This window comes from Prionailurus bengalensis, chromosome C1, assembly GCF_016509475.1.
Source record: "Prionailurus bengalensis isolate Pbe53 chromosome C1, Fcat_Pben_1.1_paternal_pri, whole genome shotgun sequence".
Taxonomy (NCBI): Eukaryota; Metazoa; Chordata; class Mammalia; order Carnivora; family Felidae; genus Prionailurus; species Prionailurus bengalensis.
Window position 1 is genome coordinate 3897704 of NC_057345.1, and position 21824 is coordinate 3919527.

The 21824-nt window shown below is 55.2% G+C and overlaps 1 protein-coding gene across 10 annotated transcripts in view; it reads left to right on the forward strand.

Annotated features, from left to right (window-relative positions):
• KCNAB2 (potassium voltage-gated channel subfamily A regulatory beta subunit 2) overlaps positions 1-21824 on the forward strand; it is an 86717-nt gene that overhangs the window by 45453 nt on the left and 19440 nt on the right. For 8 of the 10 annotated variants that reach the window (XM_043573646.1, XM_043573641.1, XM_043573645.1 and 5 more), the window contains 2 exons: positions 14924-14967; positions 15771-15808. In XM_043573646.1, coding sequence (XP_043429581.1) covers positions 14924-14967; positions 15771-15808 — 82 coding nt within the window. Of the gene's footprint in view, positions 1-9461; positions 9689-14923; positions 14968-15770; positions 15809-21824 lie in introns of those variants that run through there. The other 2 variants (XM_043573638.1, XM_043573640.1) reach the window with 1 other exon arrangement.

Consider the following 21824-nt stretch of genomic DNA (forward strand, 5'->3'; position numbering starts at 1 on the left):
CCTAATTCTAATGGAAATTTCTCAAGACTGAGAAATGGGGGGCAGGGAGGGGCACTGGCCGTTAATATTTGTCCTTAATTCAGGAGATGTTTGTTAAGGGTCTGTTAGCTCCAGGCAACCGGCCAGAAGCCACACAAACAAGATGGACAGGGTCCCCACCCTCACAGCTGGTGCGTCGTCCTCGTGTGGGGAAGCAGAGAAAAAAGCAAGCCGCCACCCAAGGGCGTGAGAGAGGCCAGGCACAGCCCAGACCTTAACCATCTGAAAGGGAGACATTTGAAAATGTGGGGTAGAACCTTCCAGGCCAAGGAGACAGGGGGACATCTGAGGAGCAAAGAGAAGGGCCCGGGTGGCTGGGCCAGAGCAAGGAAGGTAGAGGGCTGTAGGGTGAGGTGGGGCGGCTGGAGCTCGGCCTCCTCCCCTGGGAAGACCCCAGCCCCCTCCACTGTGGATACAGTTTATGATGGCGGTTGCAATGGAGTGCATCGTGTCCCCAAAATTTCATGTCCACCCTGAACCTCAGAATGTGACCTTCTTTGCCAATAGGGCCATTGCCGATGCGATCAGTTAAGATGAGACCCTACTGGGGGGGCCTCGGTGGCTCAGTCGGTTAAACGTCTGGCTCTTGGTTTCAGCTTGGGTCATGATCTCACAGTTCGTGGGTTCAAGACCCACGCCGGGTGCTGTGCTGACAGCTGCGGAGCCTGCTTGGGATTCTCTGTCTCCCTCTCTCTCTCTCTGCCTCTCCCTGGCTCACTCTCTGTCTCTCAAAATAAATAAATAAACATTAAAAAAAGAAAAAAAGGCAAGGCCCAGCTGGAATAGGGTGGGCCCTAACTCCGATGACAGGCGTCCTTGTAAGAATACCATGTGAAGACACACAGGGAAGAAGCCACGTGGTGGTGGAGGCAGACAGTAGAGTGTCGTGGCCACGAACCTGGGAATGCCTGCAGCCACCAGAAGCTGGAAGAGGCCGGGAGCGTGGTCCCCTGGAGCCTCTGGAGGGAGACGGCCCTGCCCACATCTGGCTCTCAGACGTCTGGCCTTCAGAACTGGGAGAGAATCCATTTCTGTTCTTTGAATCCCCGTTTGTGGTGCTCTGTTATGGGAGCCCCGGGACACTAACATGGGTGGGTACGGGGACAAGGACAAATCTTATTTGCCTGACCACCCCCCCCCCCAGCCACCGGAAAATCTGGGCCACATCTGAAATGTGGGGAACTGACCAGGGAGCTAAGTACCCAGGGAAAACTCGCTTCCCAAGTGGCAGAGGAGACCAGAAAACCACCGTGTCTTTAGCAGTTGATGGGTCAAAGGCTGTCACACCCACGCGGCCCTTTCTTTATCTGGCGGATTTGATCTTGCTGCATCCAGGGGGGTTGCAGTTATCTGGAAACAGGGGCCTCCACAACTAACACCAGCAGTTATTAAAGATCCCAGATAAATGCCGTTCCACAGTTAACGTCCCCACCAGCAGTAGGGCTGCGACTCTGTTAAACTCGGTCTTAAATATTAATGTAAAAAAGATAATGCCTTCAGATAACCAAGGGGACAGCTGTGCCCCAGGCCCGGGCGTTTTATCTGCCGAACCAAGCCTGCAGCTTGGGAAAAGCCTTCATGTTAACTTCCTCCGCTTTTTAGCTTTCCTCAACTCTTGTGATTAAAAAAAAAAAAAAAAAAAAAAACGCATCGAATTTTTAAATCCGCACAGTGCATGTGTAAGCTCCCCTCCCCACACCCACCTGGTGGTAGCAGCGGGAGGGTCCAGAGATGTGGCCTCAGAGATGTGGCGCCGGGAATGAACCCCAAATCCCTCCAGACCCATGCGGTCCCTTGCCTGCTCTGATTTCAGCTTAGACCCCTCTCCCTCCCGCTCAGGAGGCTCCTTCCTTCTGTATCTCGAAGATGCTAAGCTCCGTCCATCCTCAGGGCCCTTGCACATTCTCGTCCCCCAGATCTTCTCACAGCTGGCTCCCTCCGTCAGTCACATCTTGGTCCTCTGGGAGACTTCCCCGAGTGCCTCGTCTAATAACATCCTCGCAGGCGGTCCTCGAGTGCGCCGTCCTGTCCTGTGGTCATCCTCACATCCCCCTGCTGTCCCTCTTATCTGCACCCCCTAAGAGCAGGGCCTTTGTCTGTTCCCAGCACCTAGAACATCCGGAGCCTCTATGGGTATGGCCTGGGTGGTATTGAATGCTGCTGGCCTTAACCCCCTTTCTAGAATATTCCCCTGTAAAATGTGTCTCCTTCCTGCTGCTTCCTCGACCACAGTTCTGGAGGCTGGGTCTGCGTCTCTGTTGCAGCCCAGATGTGGAGGGGGGTGGGGGGAGCCCTGGGCAGTGAAGCTTGGTCATCAGCCCCTGGCACACCTGCGGGTTCGGACCCTGGACCATGGGCTCCTGCCACGAGCCAGCATTTGTCACCAGGCACTATTTGATTTGTGGTCAGGTTCCCGGAGCGGATTCTACGTAGCTGCTCAGTTATTCCTAGGAGATCCCTTGCAGGTGGGCCATCAGAGAGGGCTTCCTGAAAGAGCTGAGAATCCAGGTGTGCCTCAGAGGGCAGGTGGGCAGGACAGGTGTGATTCAGAGGACCCGGTGGGGGCGGTGGGGGGAGAAGCAGGAGAAAAAGAGCAGAGGCCAGAGAGGGATGATGTGTGGACCAATCTCAGAAGCTAAGTGGGGGACAAGTCCACCTTGAAAAATGTCCTGTACTGCGTTCCTGCATCTGCCACAATGAAATACCACAAATGGTGGCCTAAAACAACATTCTCTCACCGCTCTAGAGGCCAAAAGTCTGAAATCCAGGTGTGGGCAGGACCCCATGCCCTCTGAGGGCTCCAGGAGACGACCCCTCCCTGCCTCGTCCAGCTCCTGGTGGCTGCCAGTGTCCCCGGTGTCCCTTGGCTCATAGACGCTCCGGTCTCTGCCTCCGTCTTCACGTGGCTATTTCCCGTCTGTGTGTATCTGCCCATCTCCTCACAAGGACACCAAGCATTGGATTTCGGGCCCACGCTGCTCTGGGACAACCTCACCTTTACCTGACTACCTCTACAAAGACCCTACTTCCAAATAAGGTCACAGATACAGGAGTCAGGACCTCAGCATGTTTTGGGGGACGCATTCCCACCCACAATAGGTCCCAAGGGCTAAGTCAACTCCTTGAGCCTACTGAGGCCCGGGGGAGTGTCCCGGGAGGAATCCGGGCTCCCCGCAGGTACCTTTGTGACCTTGGATGAGTCACCTGGCCTCTCTGTGTCTCAGTTCCCAGTCTGGAGAGTGGAGACCGCAGGCATTCCTCACGGAATCGTCTGGAGGACTGCACTAGGCAGTGACATCACTGAGAGCTCCAGGCTTGGCTGCGGGTGGGAGAGAAACTCTGGTCCTGGGGATGTGGCTCCCCTGTCCTGTGCGGACAAGGAGCAGATGGGGAAGGGAGGGAAGGGAAAGAGGAGGGAGGAGGCGAGACCAGCCGGTCTTAGGGAAGAAGAGCCGCTCCGGCGCGACCAGGAGCTGGGAGGATGGCCGGCGTGGGTGACTTGTGGGTCTCCGTGGAGGGCCGACCGGGCCACGGGGTCGGCATAGCAGCCACCGCCCCCGCCACGGAATAGGAAGGGCCGCGGCGGGCCTAACACCTCCACCAGTGGATTGTGCTGTAACCAGCTGACAGCACAGCCCGCCTGGCCTCGGGAATCAGGGGCCTAGCTGTTAGCAGTCCAGACGCCCAGGCCTCCACCCCGAGGTCTGAGGGGATCCACCCCTCTCGTTGGACAAGGATGGGGACCAGGATGCTTGGTTCTGTACTGTCCACCTAGAAAGGCAGGGTCAGCACAGCCCGATCCAATCCACAGACAGCACCAGGCAGCCCCCCGGGACTGCCCCCCAGCCCTCACCCTTTAATCCGGGGCTCTGAGAGCAGGAGCCGCTCCATGGGAGGGGCCCTGACACCCCCCTCAGCTCCCACCCTGCCACCCCTGTGAATGAGGGCGGAGCCAGCGTCTGCCTTCCTTGCTTGACCCCTCTGTGCCTCAGTTTCCCCGGGTGTGGCAGGGTGTGGTGGGAGTTCAGCTACACAAAAAGGGCTTGGCAGGACGGCTCAGTGAGCACCGTTTCATTGATAGTGCGGTGGCCATTGTTGGTGCCTCAGAGGTGCTCCTGGCGATGAGGCAGGAAACGTGCCAGAAACACTTACTCAGGGCTTGCACAACCGCTTTGTACACGCATCAACTAAGAAGCAAAAGGAGCTGATTGGAAGCCACTTAGCCCTTTTCCCCTTCTGGTGACTCGGGTATGAGGTCCTGAAGGAAGCCCCCGAAGGGTCTTCGGCTCTTACCTGCCAGACGACACCTCCTCCGGGAAGGTTACCGGTCTGCCACCTTTTGCTCTTAGAAACTTCAGGGGCCAAGGACCTCCCATCCCACTGGAGCAGCCCCCAACTTGTCAGCATCCCCCCCCACCTCCTTGGGCAAGAAGTCACCTTTGGATGCAAAACACCCTCCATTCGGCACGGTCCGGGCAGCCTCGCGGGTACAGGGGAGGCACCCGGGCCTCTACAGGACACAGCCACTCGTCCTCACTCTTGAGTGACTATTGCAGTCTGCGCTTTTATTTTTTTTTATTTTTTCAATGTTTATTTCTTTTTGAGACAGAGACAGAGCAGGAGAGGGGCAGAGAGAGAGGTAGAGAGAGAGAGGGAGACACAGAATCTGAAGCAGGCTCCAGGCTGTCAGCACAGAGTCCGACGCGGGGCTCGAACCCATAAACTGGGAGATCATGACCTGAGCCGAAGTCAGATGCTTAACCGGCTGAGCCACCCAGGCGCCCCAGCCGTCTGGGCTTTTAAAAGCCATCTTTAGGGGCGCCTGGGTGGCGCAGTCGGTTGAGCGTCCGACTTCAGCCAGGTCACGATCTCGCGGTCCGTGAGTTCGAGCCCCGCGTCAGGCTCTGGGCTGATGGCTCGGAGCCTGGAGCCTGTTTCCGATTCTGTGTCTCCCTCTCTCTCTGCCCCTCCCCCGTTCGTGCTCTGTCTCTCTCTGTCCCAAAAATAAATAAACGTTGAAAAAAAAAAAAATTTTTTAAAAGCCATCTTTAAAACTTTTGCTCCAGACCTCGAGGCCTCCGTGGGCCTCACTCTGCATGGGGAGAGTGCCCATCACCTCCCCACTGTGAGGCTGTCACCATTTTGGAGGAACAGCCTGCCTCCTTCGAAAAGCTTCCAGCTTTTCCCCTCTTGCCTAATTCTTGCGACCTCCTAGGAGTATTGCAAGTGGTGACCCCTTGCAATACTTGGGGCAAGTGGAAAGTTACAGATTCTGGCCAGCCTTTAAAAACCTACCTGCTCCGGCTGGCAGTTCTCTGCTGAGGACAGCACCTGTTTGCCCTGGGTTTCCCCAGGGGAGTGCTGAGGTCAAATAGTCATCATTTCTATGACACACTACAATGGGATGGAGTGAGGGCTGGGGCTCTATCTCCAGGCCCTGCTCAGGAGTCCTGCTGACGTCTGGAAGGAGTGCGTCTTGCAGAGAGGAACCGGCAAGTGGTTCCCAGCCCCCTGATGTGTCGCTGGGTAGAGCGTCGTTGGCACTTGGAAAAGGAAAGGGTTACATGTGCTTAGGGAGCTGGCTTCTCTGAGGTGATATCAGAGGGCGAGGAGGACTTCAAAGGCAGACAAACAGGAAGGGTGCTCTCACAGGGAGCAAGAGTGAGACTGAGGCCCAGAGACTTTTGAGGCAGGTGGCATTTTGGGGGCAACAGCTTTATGGGGATATACTTCATATACCATACGTATGTTTAAAGTATACAGTTCAGGGGGCGTCTGGGTGGCTCAGTCAGTTAAGCATCTGACTCTTGGTTTCAGCTCAGGTCATGATCTCACGGTTTGTGAGTTTGAGCCCTGAATCAGGCTCTGCACTGACAGTGTGGAGCCTGCTTGGATTCTCTCTCCCCCTCTCTCTGCCCTCCCCTTCAGTCTCTCTCTCTCTCTCTCTCTCTCAAAATAAGTAAACTTTTAAAAAATAACAATAAAGTATACAGTTCAGTGATTTTAGTATATTCCTAGAGTTGTGGAATACTCACCACAATCAACTTTAGAACATCTTAAGCACCCCAAAAAGAAACACTATACCCACATTAACTATCACTCCCCAATTCCCAATTCCCACCCCCCAGCTCCTGGCAACCACTAAGCTACTTTCTGAGACAGAAAGCTATGTCTCAGATTTCTATGATAGCTGTGAATTTGCCTATTCTGAACATTTCATATAAATGGAATCATATACTATGTGGCCTTTGTGATTGGATTATCTCACTCAGCATAATGTTTTCAAGGTTCATCCATGTTGTAGCATATATCGGTGCTTTATTCCTTTGTATGGCTAACATTCTGTTGTATTGGCAGGCAGACCATATTGTGTTTATCAGTTCGTCAGTGGATGAACATGTTGGTTATTTCCACTTCGGGGCAATGATGAATAATGCTGCTGTGGACATTTGTGTTCAAGTGTTTGTGTGGGCATATGTTTTCGGTTCTCTGAGCACATACCTAGGAGTGGAATTGCTGCGTTGCATGGTGGAGCAGATGATATTTTACCCACTGTGGTGACTAAGTCATTGTGATTCTCACTTAACTTGGTGCTGCCTAAGCACACCATCTGAGGCACCTCTGAGGAATGGTAAGATGCCAGATCTGATAGTTTGCCAGAGCGCAAAGAGATGAAATATATAAGGAAGAAAGAAGTAGAGGGTTTCCACATCCCCTAGACCAGGTACACAGCACAACCAGAAGCTCTTGATGAAACACAGCTTCCCAAGCCCAGCCCCAAAGCCGCTGATTCAGTAGATCAGGGGGGGGGGCAGGCATCTGTATTTGTAACAAGCTCCCCTCCCGGGAGGAGCAGAGGCAGGCTTTGCCCCTGCAGCCTCTTTGGCAGGCCTGTGGGCTCCCTGAAGGCCAGGGCCCTGCTTGTGGAGGGGCTCGGCACTATAGGTTGCCCTTTGATCTTCTCAGGCCCTGCCCACTCGAGAGGCTCAGGGAGAGCCAAGCAGGCCTGTGGCTTATGTGGGCAGGTAAGAGACTAAGGCAGAGCTGGGCCTCTGGGTCCTGAGGGCCCCCTGCTGGCCTGTGTAAGTGGTGTCTGTGACCTGCCAGGGCTGCCTTGGCGAAGGCCCCAACTCCATCCCTGGTCCAGGTATCACCCTCAGGGTGTGTCTCCTGCTGCTGCGTCAGGCCTGTGGCCCTGAGGGGGTCAAAAGGGGTACAGTGACCAGTGAAGAGGTGGAGGTAGAGTCTTACACATGGGCCTGTACCAACTGCCACCTCCAAAAAGCCCTTCCTTCGGGGCGCTCAGGTGGCTCAGTCAGTTGAGGGTCTGACTCTTGATTTCGGCTCAGGTCATGATCCCAGGGTCTTGGGATCAAGCCTGACATCAGGCACTCTGCTGAGTGTGAAGTCTGCTCGAGATTCTCTCTCTCTGTCTGCCTCTGCCCCTCTCCCCCATTCATGCTCTCTCTCTCTCTAAAATAAAAAATAAAATAAAATAAATTTTTAAAAAATTTACAAAAAGCCCTTCCTTCCTGCTGAGGGATCATTCCATACCATTTGTGATCTGACCGTGCTCTGTGTTCTGCATTGGACACTGAGAACACTGAGGCCCGGGGACGAGGTCTCTTGCCCGAGGATGCCCAGCTCAGGAGCAGGGAGGCCAGATGGGAGCAAGGTTTTATTCTTAACTTCTGTGTCAAAAAGGCAGGGCCAAGGGGCGCCTGGGTGGCTCAGTCGGTTGAGCGTCCGACTTCGGCTCAGGTCATGATCTCGCACTCCGTGAGTTCGAGCCCCACATCGGGCTCTGTGCTGACTGCTCAGAGCCTGGAGCCTGTTTCAGATTCTGTGTCTCCCTTTCTCTCTGACCCTCCCCCGTTCATGCTCTGTCTCTCTCTGTCTCAAAAATAGATAAACGTTAAAAAAAAATTTAAAAAAAAAAAAAGTCAGGGCTGGGGCTGAGAGTGAGTTCAGGCACCATCCATCGTGAATATCTTTAGGCAGATTCATCTTTGGACAGTCAGCTGGTTGGGAAGGGCCCTGTGGGTCCAAGCTGGGAGAGACAGAGAGGCTTCTCAGGCCACGTCTCTCATTTTGTCAGTGGAGGCCCAGAGAGTGCAGGCCCCTTGCCTGCGATCACACAGCAAATTAACAGCAGAGCCTGAACTAGACCCCGATCACCTGTCTCCCATCTAGCTCTTTCTCTGCCCCTTCCTGCATGGCAAGAAAGACCCCAAAAGGTAGCTTTGGCCAGGGCTCACCTCACAGGGTGAAGGTGGCATGTTTGGGGTCAGAGGGCAAAGCCAGTCCCTCCTGCCAAGGGGGGGGGGGGGAGGAAATCTCCTTGGGTTTCAGGAAACCCCATGAGCTTTGTTCCAGGAGGAGAGCCTTGCTCCCAAGTCCATCCTGAACCCATGAGTGTGGGAAAGAAGGCTGGGGTCACGGGGACGGGTGTCCTCATTCACTCATGCATTCACGCATACATTCCAGAGCCATTTACTGAGTGTCTGCTGTGAGCTAAGAACTGTAGAGTGCCAGAACTTCTCAGGTCTCTGGCCCCACGACCCCCAGGCTTCTCTCCTCGGGTCGTCTAGACGGAGAGGTCTTTTCTCCACATTTCAGGTGATTCTCCTTCTCCTCGTGCTGGTGGAAGTCCCACTTTGCGGGGCGAGAACCAGAGGCAGCTGGGGGAGGGGGGGGCCACGGCTGGCTGCCTGTCCCCATCCCGGCCCAGCGGCTGTCAGCCTGGAGCAGCCAGGGCCAGCCTCCCGGGGATCGGGCAGGGCGGGCGGCGGAGCATCCGCGTCATTAATAATGAATCGCTAGATGCCTCCTGCGCTTCCCACCGGTCACCTAATTTACTTGGCAGGGGCGCCCGACGGCCCGTGGGGTGCACAGCCAGGAGTTGGACTCTGGGAAGCCTGGGGAAACAGCTGCTCCCCTGAACCCCCCCCTCGCCCCCGGCAGCCCCCAGGCCACCACCCTGACGGGAGGCGCCCTCCCTTCTCCCCTTTCCCCTGGAGGAGGGCGATGTCACGCGGAGGTCGGGAGTAACCTGCAGCCCAGCCCTGCCGGACACCGCCGGCCTGGGGACTCTGGCAGCCAGAGCCAGACCAGGGTGAGTGCAGGGGAAGGACCAGTAGAGCCGAGAAGGATGTGAGTGGAGAAAAAATGGCATCGCCCCCACCTGGATTTCCGAGTTCCCTCCGATAAGGTCTTTCCTCGCATGCTTCTGGACATTCGATTCCCTTCTCTCGGACACTGCACAGGATTTTTCTCTCGTTGCCTTGGGAAATCCTCGCTTCCGGAAGGAGTGCCTCGCAGCTTCCTGGCTTTCTGGGATAAAGCCTTGTCCTGGGAACAGGAGGACTTCTAGGGGCAGTTGACTTCAGAGCCCAGAAGGAGGGGGACACAGCCAGGAGCTGGGCCCCAGCCTTGGCATGCAGGTGTCTTTTGTGTGCTCGGAACACAGCCTCAAGGGCCGGGGCCCCGAGGAGCGGCTGGGCCGGCCGGCTGCCAGCAGCCCCAGCCTGGGCTCCCGTGGCCGCTTCCGCGCCGTGGCCATGGTGGCCCGGAGCCTGGGACACCTGTCAATGCAGAGCCTCCCGTGTGCCGGTGACGCCAGCGTGAAGCAGCCAGGGATGAAATATAGGTACGGGCTCCGGGGGTGGCTTCTCAGGGTCGAGGCTGCCTCCCCACCACCCCCATCAGGGAGAGCCGGGGAAATCTGCAATCCATTGTCAGATTTGGACACTCTGCGTGCTAAGAGGTGGCAGAGGGGGCGGGGGGAAGAGCTCCTAGCACTGGGTGGACTGGGTGAGAAACAACATCGAGGCTTGGCTCACGTTCAGCCCCAAATTTCTTTCTTCACCACCACAGGGCTAAGATGTATGATGGTTTCTCTTCCTTCCGCCCATTTGTTTCTTTTGTTGGGGGTGGGGGCAGTGGGCGGTGGTAACAGTAGCCAAACCATCCATGTGATGGTTTCCAAGACTCAGGGATGCTTTCTCTTCCTGGGGACCACCGCCAACACCGGCCAGAGGGCCTCCTGCCCTCCATGCCCTCCCCTAGGTGGTCTTTGCAGGTAGGCCCTCATGACAAGCGTTGGTTTGCTATTCAGGGACCATTGGGTGAACCGTGTGATGAAATTCATCTTCCAGACCCCAGGCCAGGGTCCTCCACAGGCAGGACCACCACTCGGCAGGGCACAGAGCGGCATCTGGACCCTCCTGCTGGTGGCTTAGCCCAGACTGCACTGTGTACGTCTGCCTGGGCTCAGTCCGCCGGTACGTGGAAAGGGTGCAGAGCATGAGCGTCAGGGCCAGGGACCTTCCTCCCCCTCCTTGGATGTCACCCCTTGTCCCACCCTGGGCCTTGCTCAGATGCTGGGCACATGCACCCAGGTGGAAGAGGAGAGTCCCCACTTTGTACCAAGGACCCCTGGGGTCAGGGTCGGAGGGCACCTTGCTTGGCAGTCTGGCCTTTATTACTATGAGTGTTTCTGTATGTCCACCCTTAGGCCTTTCTAGAATGATGTTCCTGGGAGATGATGTTACAGCAAACAATCCGCCACGGCTGGACCCAAAAGAGTCACATAGGCTCAAAAAGAGCCACAGAAGATTCTAGTTGTATTTGAGGAGAGTGTCTGGGTGTCTAGCTGGTGGTGCTGACAACTTGAAAAGTAATGAGAGATTCACTCCTAACACCTGAGATGTTTAGCTTGAACCTCCCCCCAAACCAATGCCTAAAGTCAGACCTCGCGTGAAAGAACCGTGTGGAGTTCCATGCCTCCCGGAGATGAATTTTGGAGTAACTCTGATTTCTTTTGCGCCTCTGCCTGTATCCCTTCCTTCCCTGGGTCCTTGGGGGTGTTTGATATTCTTTATGAGCCTTTGGTGTAAAAAGGCTTGTGTTCCCAGCCTCCAAGCTTGAGGAGGACCATCCAGATTGGAATTCTCCAGTCTTGGAGCCCAGCCGGCTTATCTCTTTTTGTTAAGTTGGGATCAAAAGCTAAGAGTAAACAGACTATATGTTTCAAGCTAGGTACCTGTTACCGGCTGATACTTTTAAGTCAGTCCCGGGATCATTAAAGGAGTTAATATGAGTGAGATCATTTCTTAAAATGTAAAGTGCTGTGTAAATGGAAAATATGGCTATTCACATGATTTCCCTCCTAAGATCCTGTGGTCGATTAAGGAGTAAATCTCAAAGAGCCTGGTCGCTCAGGATTACCGCGTGTGCATATGTATGTGTGTGTGCATATCTGTGTGAGTACACACGTGGGCACATGTATGCATATATTTGCACATGCGTGTGTGTGTGCATTTGTGTGTTCAGGTATGACACATGCTGGAGGCAGGGAGGGCGAGACGGATGATAAGGGGGTTTGCAGTCCAAGAGGCTGGGTTCAGATCCCAGCCCCAGCACTTCCTAATTATGGGACACCCCCCCCCCCAATCTGTCCTTACATGTGGCCTGGTGAGCTTTTCTGGACTACAGTGTGGGGGGAGGAAGGCGGGTTCTACCTCTAAAGGAAACGTAGTTGCCTAGAAGCTGAAGTGGGAGCTAGAGTCCAAACCATTGGGTACCTACCCTTGGTGAGCACAGGGCACCTTCCTTACAGGTAGATACCTGCCCCTCCTGGGGTTGCCGCATAGTGACTGTCCCAGCGCCACGGCTTGGGTGCAGATGAGGGCTGCAGGGGGCCTGGTTATTTGCCCCCAACTCCGATCACCTTAGGAAGCTGGCCAGAGGTGGGGGAGGCCTCCAGCCACACCCTTTGGTGCTGAGGGAACAAAAGGTGGGTGGCCAGAGCGCCACATTCTTGCCGGAGGGCCCAAGAGGGGCTCCGTGGTGGGAGAGGTGTGATGCCAAGTCCTGTGAGTAAGCGGCGGGGCCTGGCCTCAGGGCCTGGGCTTCCCACCCCCCAGTTTCTCAACAAGCAGCCCTGAGACCCTGCAAAGGTCAGCTGCAGTCTGAGGATGAAGGCCCAGAAACCCAGGCCTGTTCTTAGGGAGTCTGGAGTCTGTGAGTGCGGCAGACGTGTGAACAGGTATGTTCCCTCCTCCCTCCTCCGTATGACAGCTGATCAGAAAGTGGCCTGGTCCCCAGCCCCGGTCCAGCTGAGGCTGAGATGTCTGGGGCTCCCCCCCGCCCCCCGCCGCCGTCGCAGAGGAGTCATGTTTGTAAAGCTTTTCGCCCGGAGGTACCCTGTCTCTTCTCATCCCTTCTCCCGAGGCCTGGCAGCAATGGCAAAACTAATACCATCATTTTATCAGGGAGACAACTTGAGCGGGGTAATTGCAGCATCACGCGGTGTCCTAGTTTCATTCGATTATTCCTGTGGGCAGTGGGTGGAAAAGCAGCTGGAGAGCCTGGGTCGGAGGCGAGGAGCCCCTTCTGGTGGGCGAGTTTCAGCCACAGACCCAGGTGGACACAGCCAGGCGTTCCGTACCCTCATCTGCCTGTTGCTAACGCCACTCGTCTCCCTGAACGCGCAGCACGTTCAGGCATTTGGTTCCATGCTGGTAAAAGGGAACTCCGAGAGGACATACCTAACGCTTAGCCTTCTTTCTCAGAGCCTGGCCAGGAAATTGCTTCCCACGGTCACAGGTGGGAGCCGGTTTTGCAGAGTCGGGAGCTCAGCCTCCCTTCCAGCACCTGGATTTATTGAGAGCAGGTGCCCGGGGCCCTGTGAGCCACTCCCCCTGCTGCCCGCCGGGCATTGCCAACGGGGTTCTGGGGGTTTTCGTGTCCTTGCACATTTCCAGGGAAGGGGTCTGTAGCCTTTATCAGTTTCTCAAAGGGGCCTGTGACCTCCCAACAGTTAAGAACCACTGATCAGAGTCCTCTATCCTTTTTGCTTCGTTACCAGACTGCTTTTAAGCAATGCTCTGATTTCTCGCCACGGGTCCCTTCCAACTAGCGTGGGGAAAATTGTCTGCACGTTAAATCGGCCCGGCCTGATGCGTGGTCTATAGGCGATGTGCTTTGCCTTTCTTCCTTTTTTTTTTTTTTAATTGCTTTTTAATTCCAGTTTATTTACAGACGACAAAACAAAAATTACCTTCCTGCCTAGCAAGCAACAGCAATTCACACACGGTTTAAAGAATGTAAGAAAACTCTCAAGTCACGTCTTTTGACCACTCAGCCCTTGGATTTCATACATACTCTATTTTAAATTTCTCATAGCAGATCTGAAGTTAAATCAAGTATTTTCCCACAGGCTTCTGGAAATGTGGTAACACTGTGTAAGGCTAAGGTATACCACATAAAGATCTGACGTGTGTGTGTGCACTATGAAAGGGTCACCACGATACGTATGGTGACTGTCCCTCACCTCACACATCGTGCCTTCCTTGAGAGCAGCCAGAGATGCCAGGGGTTCTGGGTCAGAACATACGAGACATGCTGAGGGCACCCTCAGGTTATTTCACTGATTTCTAGGGGGAAAAAAAACTACTTGACTGGTCCATTGCTTCTCACGTGAGGAAAAAAGGCCTCTGTCTGTGTTCTGTGCCCTGTCTCTTGGAAGTGGGACACATGCAGAGTCCGTGTTCTGTGACTCTGTGCCCCAGGGGAACACATGTTATCTCGTGTCATCCTCTCGGCCGGCACTGTGAGCCCATTCTACAGAGGGGCACACTGAGGCATCACGAGGTTACATCGCACACCCAAAGACGCATAGCCAGGGTTTGAGCTCTGGCTTCAGAGCCTCTGCTCCATCTGCCCCCCTCCCCGAAAGAGAAACCAGCTGCTGTTCTGTTCTGTACTTTATTTAGGGAAAATCCCAGCCCTCCCTGCAGGAACTGTGGGCTGGCAGCCGGGCTGGTTTTAATGGGAAATTGAACAGAAGCCTGCGTATTCCAGAACTACTTTAAATTTGGAGACACGTGAAACTGTTTTCAAACCGCTTACAAGCTTATTATACCCCCTCCCCACCCCCCACAACCACCTGTGGACCTTGGGACCAGGAAACCAAAGCTTCAGAGGGCCCGAGGGGGCCAGGTTGGGGTGGAGAAACTGAGGACACAGCATCCACTAAAGTTGGAAGTGGGGTACCCCCAGGGAAAAGCTGGGGCCCTCGGGGACGGAGGCTGGGGTTCACCCTCGGGGTCTGTCACAACTCTCTGACTTCCTGGTGCCTGGCCGGGTGTTGCACCCGGGGGTCCCAGGACTGAGATGCCGGCAGTGGGGTCCCCCTGAGGGTAGTGGACTCCGACCCTGCCCCGGCCAACTTCCCCATCTGGGCAGCTCGCATCCTGTGTCCCCCGGAAATGCAGACAGGGTCATGCCATCGTGGTGGGGAGTGTGCTCTTGGAGCTGACCGCCTGGGTGGACTCCTGGCTTCGCTGCTCCTGGGCGGGTCCGGCATGCTCTCAGGTCAAGTGGGAATATTGGGAAAAGGAAGGTGCCTGACCCACAGAGCTGTGGAGGATCCTCGACGAGTTGCTGCCCCCGCAGGCCCCCAGCCGGCCTGTGCCGGGACAGATGGGCATCCAGTCCTCAGCAGAGCACTGCCACGCCTACATCAGCCTTGTCTCGCCCGTGAAACAAGACACTGTCCACTCTGCCAGCCTCTCTCTGGGGCGCTCTCCAGGCCCCACCATGGGCACCAGCAAGGCCCAGGCCATGGCCGAACTGTGGTGTGTGTGTGGCAGGGGCGGGGGGAAGGGGGCGGGAAGTGGACAGTTGGCTCTTGACCCCCAGGGGGCAGGTGAGCTACAGTAGGACTCTCTCCAAAGGACCCGTGGCCTTCAGAGCCTCAAAAGATGCATTGACTAGGGTGGGGGGCTCAAGGAATAGGGCACTGGGAATGGGGGGGGCCTGCGCCTGGCTGCCAGGTCCTGTGCCACTCCTGAGAACTCACACCAAGTTTGTTTTCCAGGAACCTGGGCAAGTCGGGCCTGCGGGTCTCCTGCCTGGGGCTCGGTGAGTGTGGGGCCCCCTTGGTCCAGTGCCCCCCAAGGGAGCAGGGGCTTTTGGGGGGACTCAAGGGGCCACTCCTGGGGGTAAGGGTAGGGAGCCAGGATGGGGGGGGGGCGCTGGTGAGGCTGTTGCCATGGCAACCAGGAGGTGGGGGTGTCCTAGGGGAGAGAGGGGGGAGACAAGGCAAGTTATCAGGGCCCTGTGCCCACACAGCCCCCTGCCTCGTGCCAGAATATTAGAGAAGCACACTGGCCCCAGGTGTGTCTGGAGACCATCTTCGTTCCTCACGTGGCAGAGTCCTCATAAAGGGCAGGTGGATTTTTTGCCCGGATGTGAGTTCTGCTCCCAGAATACACTGTCCCTCCACCTCCATGGAACACACAGTATGCTCCCGCCACACCCCTCCACACACACACACGTGTATGCCGTCCAGCAAGAGTGCGGGTGTGGCTGTCAGACGTAGCCTGTTTTCAGGGAGATACCCCTCATCCTGCTCCGTGTGGCTGGTCACCAGAATGGGAGCCGCGTCAGCGTGAGCCCCAACGAGCAGCTCAAAGATCTGCACCCGGCTGCCTGCTCCAGGCACGTCCTGTCCCCCAGGTTGGTGGCCCCAAGAGAGGAAGACTTGCCCTGAAGGCCAGGTGTCCACATGTGCCGAGGACATGCTCACCACAGAGCAGAGGGGCACGGTGGCCTGTGGCTGCCGCACCCCCCCCAGGCCCTGCAGCCTGAGGAGTGAGCACTCTGGGGGAGGTCCAAGCTCCCTGGGGAGGCTCTCTGACTTGAGCCTGTGTGTCTCCTTCCAGGAACATGGGTGACGTTCGGAGGCCAGATCACCGATGAGGTAAGACGGGGCTCCCTCGGCCCCCAGGTCCCAGCAAGGGCTGCCCACGCCGGGCACATGGTAAAGTCCACCACATGAACCACTGGGCCTGTGCTCACAGTGGCCACCGCAGCCTCCCTCTTTCTGTTCTTCAAGGGTGCCTTGACCCTTTGGGTAGCGGGAACGGTGAGGTGAGCCACGGCAGTATCGAACGGTCTTGTGCCTGTGCTTAGCAGCTGGGTGCCTTGGGGCGTCCATGAGTCCCCTAAAGGCACAGAAACTCCGGCTTCTCACCTGCACACCTATTCCACCGCTAGCCAGGAGAATTCAGGGAGCGCATGCTTTCCAAATTACAAAGCCCGATGGATTTCTAAGCTGCTCTGACAGAGAACACCCACGCGGATCTGGAACTTCAGTAAGTATCCGTGGAGGTCATTCCGAATGCGGATTCGGCAAATTTGACCGCAAGCTGAGGACTCTGAGTGGCTCCCCATTTCACCGAGCTCCTAACTGCGTTTCCCGGAGCTGCCGTCGAAGGTACTTGCTGGGGCTTCTGGCTTCCCACTGCCACGCGGCGTCTGCCGTGGAGAGGCGGTGCACCTCGGGCTGCTGTGCACGTCGGGCCAGTGAGTGAATATCCTGGAAATGAGAACAGTGGCATTTGCTTAGAGAGTCCTGGACATCTGCACAAGAAGCTGTCCTCATGTCTGCCCTACTTACTCTCAGAAAGGTCACGTTTAAAAATTAATCAGTGAGTTCATCTGAGACCGTGTTAGCTGTGATTGCCCGGTTCGTTTTCAAAGGAAAAGCTTTCCTTCCGTCAAAATCGAAATGTATTTAACTTGTGCTTTTGTTCCGTTTTGGTTTTGTGGCAGTCGCTGGTCCTCGAAGTCCCTTGCCCTTGCTTTGGGGGTTCTGGCTCTGGACTATCTCAGGGTAAAGTGAGGGGTTTTTAAGGTGCAGGGAATTGTTTCGCCTTCAGCTACCAGATTGGTTCAGAGCACTTAGAATATAAAGTCGGAGCCCCGGAGCCCATGTGGTTCACCCTAAGGAAGTAGTGAGTGACTCACCTGTTTCCCTTTTGACGTGGAGGGGAAGGACTTATTTTCCCCCACGTGTGACGTCTTTGTGAGAAAGATACAGAGAAGTGGCGAAATCATAACCATCCAGTTAGGTGACGTCTTCACCAACAGATACATTGCGCCCTGAGTATTGATTAACGATCCAATGGCGGCCTCGCTGGTTCCGGCCTCCGCCGCGTCTCCGTCCTGTATATAGTGACACGTGTGAAGATACCAGAAGTCGTTTCCAGATGACACAAAGCTGGGAGGACAGCGGACACAATAGATGACAGATTTGGGGTTCTAAAAGGTCCTGGCAGGCAAAAGTGATTGAGCGAGGGAGCAAACAGAATTTTCGTATTAAATCCTACATTTAGTGTCCAACAAGATCAATACGTCAAGGATGAGGGGCCCACCTCGCCGCGGTTCAGATGAATGGCCGGGTTTTATTCTCTAGCTGGCTGGCTTCCTGCCCAGACCAGGGTGGCCACGGGCCACTGCGCATTCCAGACGGGTGCCCCACCTGGAGCACGGTGTGTCCAGAGGAAGGTGCTTGCCCTGCCAAAGAATCCAGAAACGGGGTCCTGTTTTTAGAGCTTCCTTTTGTACACAAGACGCCGTGATGCCGGGGAGATACAGAAACAAGGAGCCGGTGGATTTTCTGTGGCAAAGTGGTGTTCCCCGGCAGGACTCCGCAAACGGCAGTGAGCAGCATGGCCCTCGGGCCAACTCTGGCCCCCAGCCCAGTTTTGGTCCTTTTTTTTTTTTTTTCTTTTAATTAAGTATATGAAACATAAGATTTGCCATTTGCACCGTTTTTATTGTGGTTAAGTGTGCATAATATAAAATTTACCACGTTAACCGTTTGTAAGCATACAGTTCGGGGGCATTAAGTACATCCCCTTTGCCGTGCAACCATCACCACTGTCTATTTCCAGAATTTTGCATCGCCCTAAACAAAACTCTGGAACCATGAGGGAATAATCCCCCAGCCCCTGGGGAGCCTCTATTCTACTATCTCTATGAATTCCACAACCAGGTGTTTATAAATAAAGTTTTATTGACTGGCGGCCACGCCCACTCATTTACATATTGTAATGGCCACTTTCCCAGAGCCCCACCGCCCACAGTCTTTACTCTCTGGTCCTTCCCAGAAAAGGTCTGCTGTTCCCTGCCTTCTGGGTTCACAGCAGCTCGCTGCAAATGTCTGTGGGGCTGTGGCCCCGGGGAGCCTGGCAGAGTGTTAGTAAAGCTCTGATCATGTGGCCTGGTGTGGGGGCCGCCCTGGTCAGAGTCAGGTTTCCAAACTCTAGTCTGGTGCCCTTCCTCTGACCTGACACGGCTGCTCAGGCGAAAAACTCCTCTTCAGAGCATGCGTTCAAAGCGGCCCGGGCATTAAAAATCTAATAAGGATAGTAGCTACAACCTTCACATTTATTTATTTTTTTAACTTGTTTAATGTTTATTTTTGAGAGAGAAAGAGAGTGTGAGCAGGGGAGGGGCAGAGAGAGAGGGAGACACAGAATCCGAAGCAGGCTCCAGGCTCTGAGCTGTCTGCACAGAGCCCGACGTGGGGCTCGAACCCTCGAACCGTGAGATCATGACCGGAGCCGAAGTTGGACGCTCAACCGACTGAGCCGCCCAGGCACCCCTAAACTTGACATTTATCATGACACTCCATCCTCCATCGACCCAGGGAGGTAGTGTTAGCCCTATTTCGAGGACACAGAGCTCCAGAGACACGTCAGGTGCCCGAGGTCTACCTGGAGAATCCTGGAGGGGGGCCAAGGTCTGGGATGGGATGGGTTCCTGGTCCCCTGAGTAGGAGCAGAAGGGAGGAGGCCCACGTGTCTCCCTAAAGTTCTTCCTGCCATTAGTTTCTGATGTTGGAAATAGCCACTCACAAAATAGAGGCCCCATCACATAAAGTAGGACAACGCCCACAGAGCGGAAGTCTTCAGAAGTCACGTTTTGAAGAATGACGGGAACAGGCCCAGAGAGGGTGCGTGGATAACAGCACCTGCAGCGGTCTGTGTGTTAGAGCCGTCGTTTTGCAGGGAAAAAGCATATATTCACATAGAAAAACCCGAAGAGGAATTATACCAAAATCCTAGCATTGACAAAAATAAAAAGCCCAGCCCTGAAAATTCCCGTGCCCTCATTCTCTTTATCACCGTCCTGGTGTGGTTAGGATCGTGCTTATGTCCTTCTGCTAAGCGACAGGTGAAATGGGACGGGTGTCCTCTGAGTCAGAGCCTGCTAATCTTCTGTGCATGGCGGCCAGGGCCTGGTTTGTGCGAATTTGCCCGGCTTCCGTCCTCCGTGGGGGTGGGATCTAGGCGTGTTCACAGCACTCGTGCTCTAGCTCAGTGAACAGGAGGAAGTCTCCCTGGCACAGGAAGGGAGGAGCAAGGCGCAGACAGGGGCAGTGAGGAGGTGGTGGGGGAGGGCGGTCAGGAGGCCACCGGGGCCAGCTGAGGACGGTCTCCACCCAGCTCGTGCCTGGTGGGCACCCGCAGAGTGCCAGGTCCCTGTCATCGGCTGCTATCTTTCTGGGGAGGGGGACAGACCGTAAGCACATCTTATCTCTGAGGGCGAGACGTGTCCTGTGGCTGCATTAACGAATTACCACCAACTGCATGGTTTTAGAACTACAGAAATTTCTTTTCTCACAGTCCTCTGTTTGTGACCACATCACTCCAGCCTCGGCCTCTGTGGTTACGTTCACGCTCCTCTGTGTCAGATCCTTCCTCTGCCTCCCTCCTACAAAGGACACCTGTAGCATTCAGGGCCCACATGACAATCTGAGAGCATCGCCTATCTCAAGACCCTTAATGTAGTCACATCTACAGAGACCCTTTTTCTACCCAAAGGACCATTCACAGGCTCCAGGAGCCGTTATTTAGTCAACCACAGAGAACAAGAAAGCAGAGAAAGGAGTTCTGGGATGTGGGCTCCCAATTTATGCAGGACGATCAGGAAAGCTGGAGTGAGCGTGAGCCATGTGGTGATTCAGAGAGAGAGCATTCCAGGCCAAGGGAACAGGACTGTCCCCAGCCTCCAAGAGTCCACAGGAGGAGCCTCAGGTCAAGAGATGGGATCAGAGGTGAGGGAGCAGATCTGGTGAGGACTTTGGCTTTGACCATCCGTGGCAGAGAAGCCACTGGAGATTTTTGGACAGAGGAAATTTGACCTGACTTAACTCAAAAGGCTCACTCTGGCTGCTCCACTGAGGACAGCCAGTCCCCTCCCGCCAGATGATGGGGGCTGCTTCTCAAGTTGTAATGTACGCATGAACCTCCTGGAAATCCAGTTAAAATGCAGGTTCTGCTGTGACAGGTCTGGGCCAGAGCCTGGGATTCTGCATTTGTGATGCTGATGCTGCTGGTCTGTGGACCGCACTTTGCTCAGGTAGAGTGTTGGAGGCAAGGACAGAAGTGGAGAGAGTCAGGGGCTGCCACAGAAACCCAGCCGAGGGCATTCTGGCTTGGACCAGAGGGCTGCAGTGGAGGTGGGCAGGGGGGTCCAATTTTAGATCAGCTTCAAGGGGGAGCTGGAAGGACCGGCCAAAGTTCTGATGCTGGAGTAAGAGAAAGCCGGGCAAGGAGGAGGCCCAGGTGTTGGACCTGCGCACAGGAAGGACAAGACACAGCAAGCTACCCTCCTTCTCTCGCCCCCCTCCACCTACTCTCCCCCTTCCTGCCTGACAAACTCCTAACCATCCTTCAAAGCCCAGCCGTGTAAATCCTGACCCACACTACAACATGGAGGAACCTTAAAGGCACCAAGCTAATGAGATAAGCCAGCCAGTCACAGAAAGACAAACACTGTGAGACTCCACTCATATGGGGTAACTAGGGGAGTCAAAATTATAGAAACGGAGAATAGATGGGTGGGCACCAAGGGGCTGCGGGGGAGGGAGGCATGGAAAGTGAGTGTGTCAGAGAACAGAGTTTCTGTTTGGGGAGATGAGAAAGTTGTGGAAGTGGGCGGGGGTGATGGCCGTACAACACGCACGTACTTAATGTCACAGAACTGTATACTAAAAAGGTTAAAGTGGTAAATGTTATGTTATGCATATTTGACCACAGTTTTTAAATCGTTTTAGCTAATTTGGGTTGATTTCCAAGATGTAGCGTGAGAAGAACAGAGAGCAGAATATCCACAGTGGGCAGTGTCCGAAGCATCAAAATAAAAGCCCTGGCCCTGAGTCACCTCGGCTCAGAACCCTCCCCAGGAGGCAGCGTCACCCCCAAACCGTCTGTATCACCCTGCCGGGGCCCAGCGCTGGGTGCTCTCCCGGGCAGAGCTCAGGCAGCTTGGTGGGACGCACCCCGGAAAAGTCTGGATGAAGACAGGACGAACTGGTGAGGGAGCTTGCTGTGCCTGGAGCGCTGAAGAGCAAGAAAGGGACCCCCGAGGTGGAGAGAGATGCATGGGGGTTTGGGGGAGGCTCCGGGAGGGCGCCCGGACGCCTCCCGACAGCGTGATCACACTTAAGTGCCAGTGAAGCCGTCAGCCCTGCCGGTGGATCCAAAAAATCCTCCGCGGACAGCCTGACCACCCCCTGGGCTTTCTGACTCAAACGACAGCTGCTGACTGATGGGAGTTAGCTTTGGCCTGCTCAGTATCAGAAATATTTGGGGTTCCTTGCCCACGTTTGAAAAATCAGGAAATTTTTACCACCCCCAAATTCCCTGGATCTCCGGCTTCTCTTGAAAAAAATCAAGGAGTGTGGTCACGCTGAGCTGCCTTCCCAGGGGCAGAGACGGAGTGTGGGTTCCCCACCGGCCACCGGCCTCACCCTCCATACCTGTCCGGCCCGTGGGGCTTCTGAGTCCGGTATGGAGAGAATCTCTGCGAACCCGAATGTGGCTGGCTGTTCGTCCTACGGGTTTTGAGGGTTGTGGAGTGTTACCGAGCCCACCCTGGGCAGCTGGGGACGCAGGCTCGGCACCCGAGCTGAGCTTTGAGGA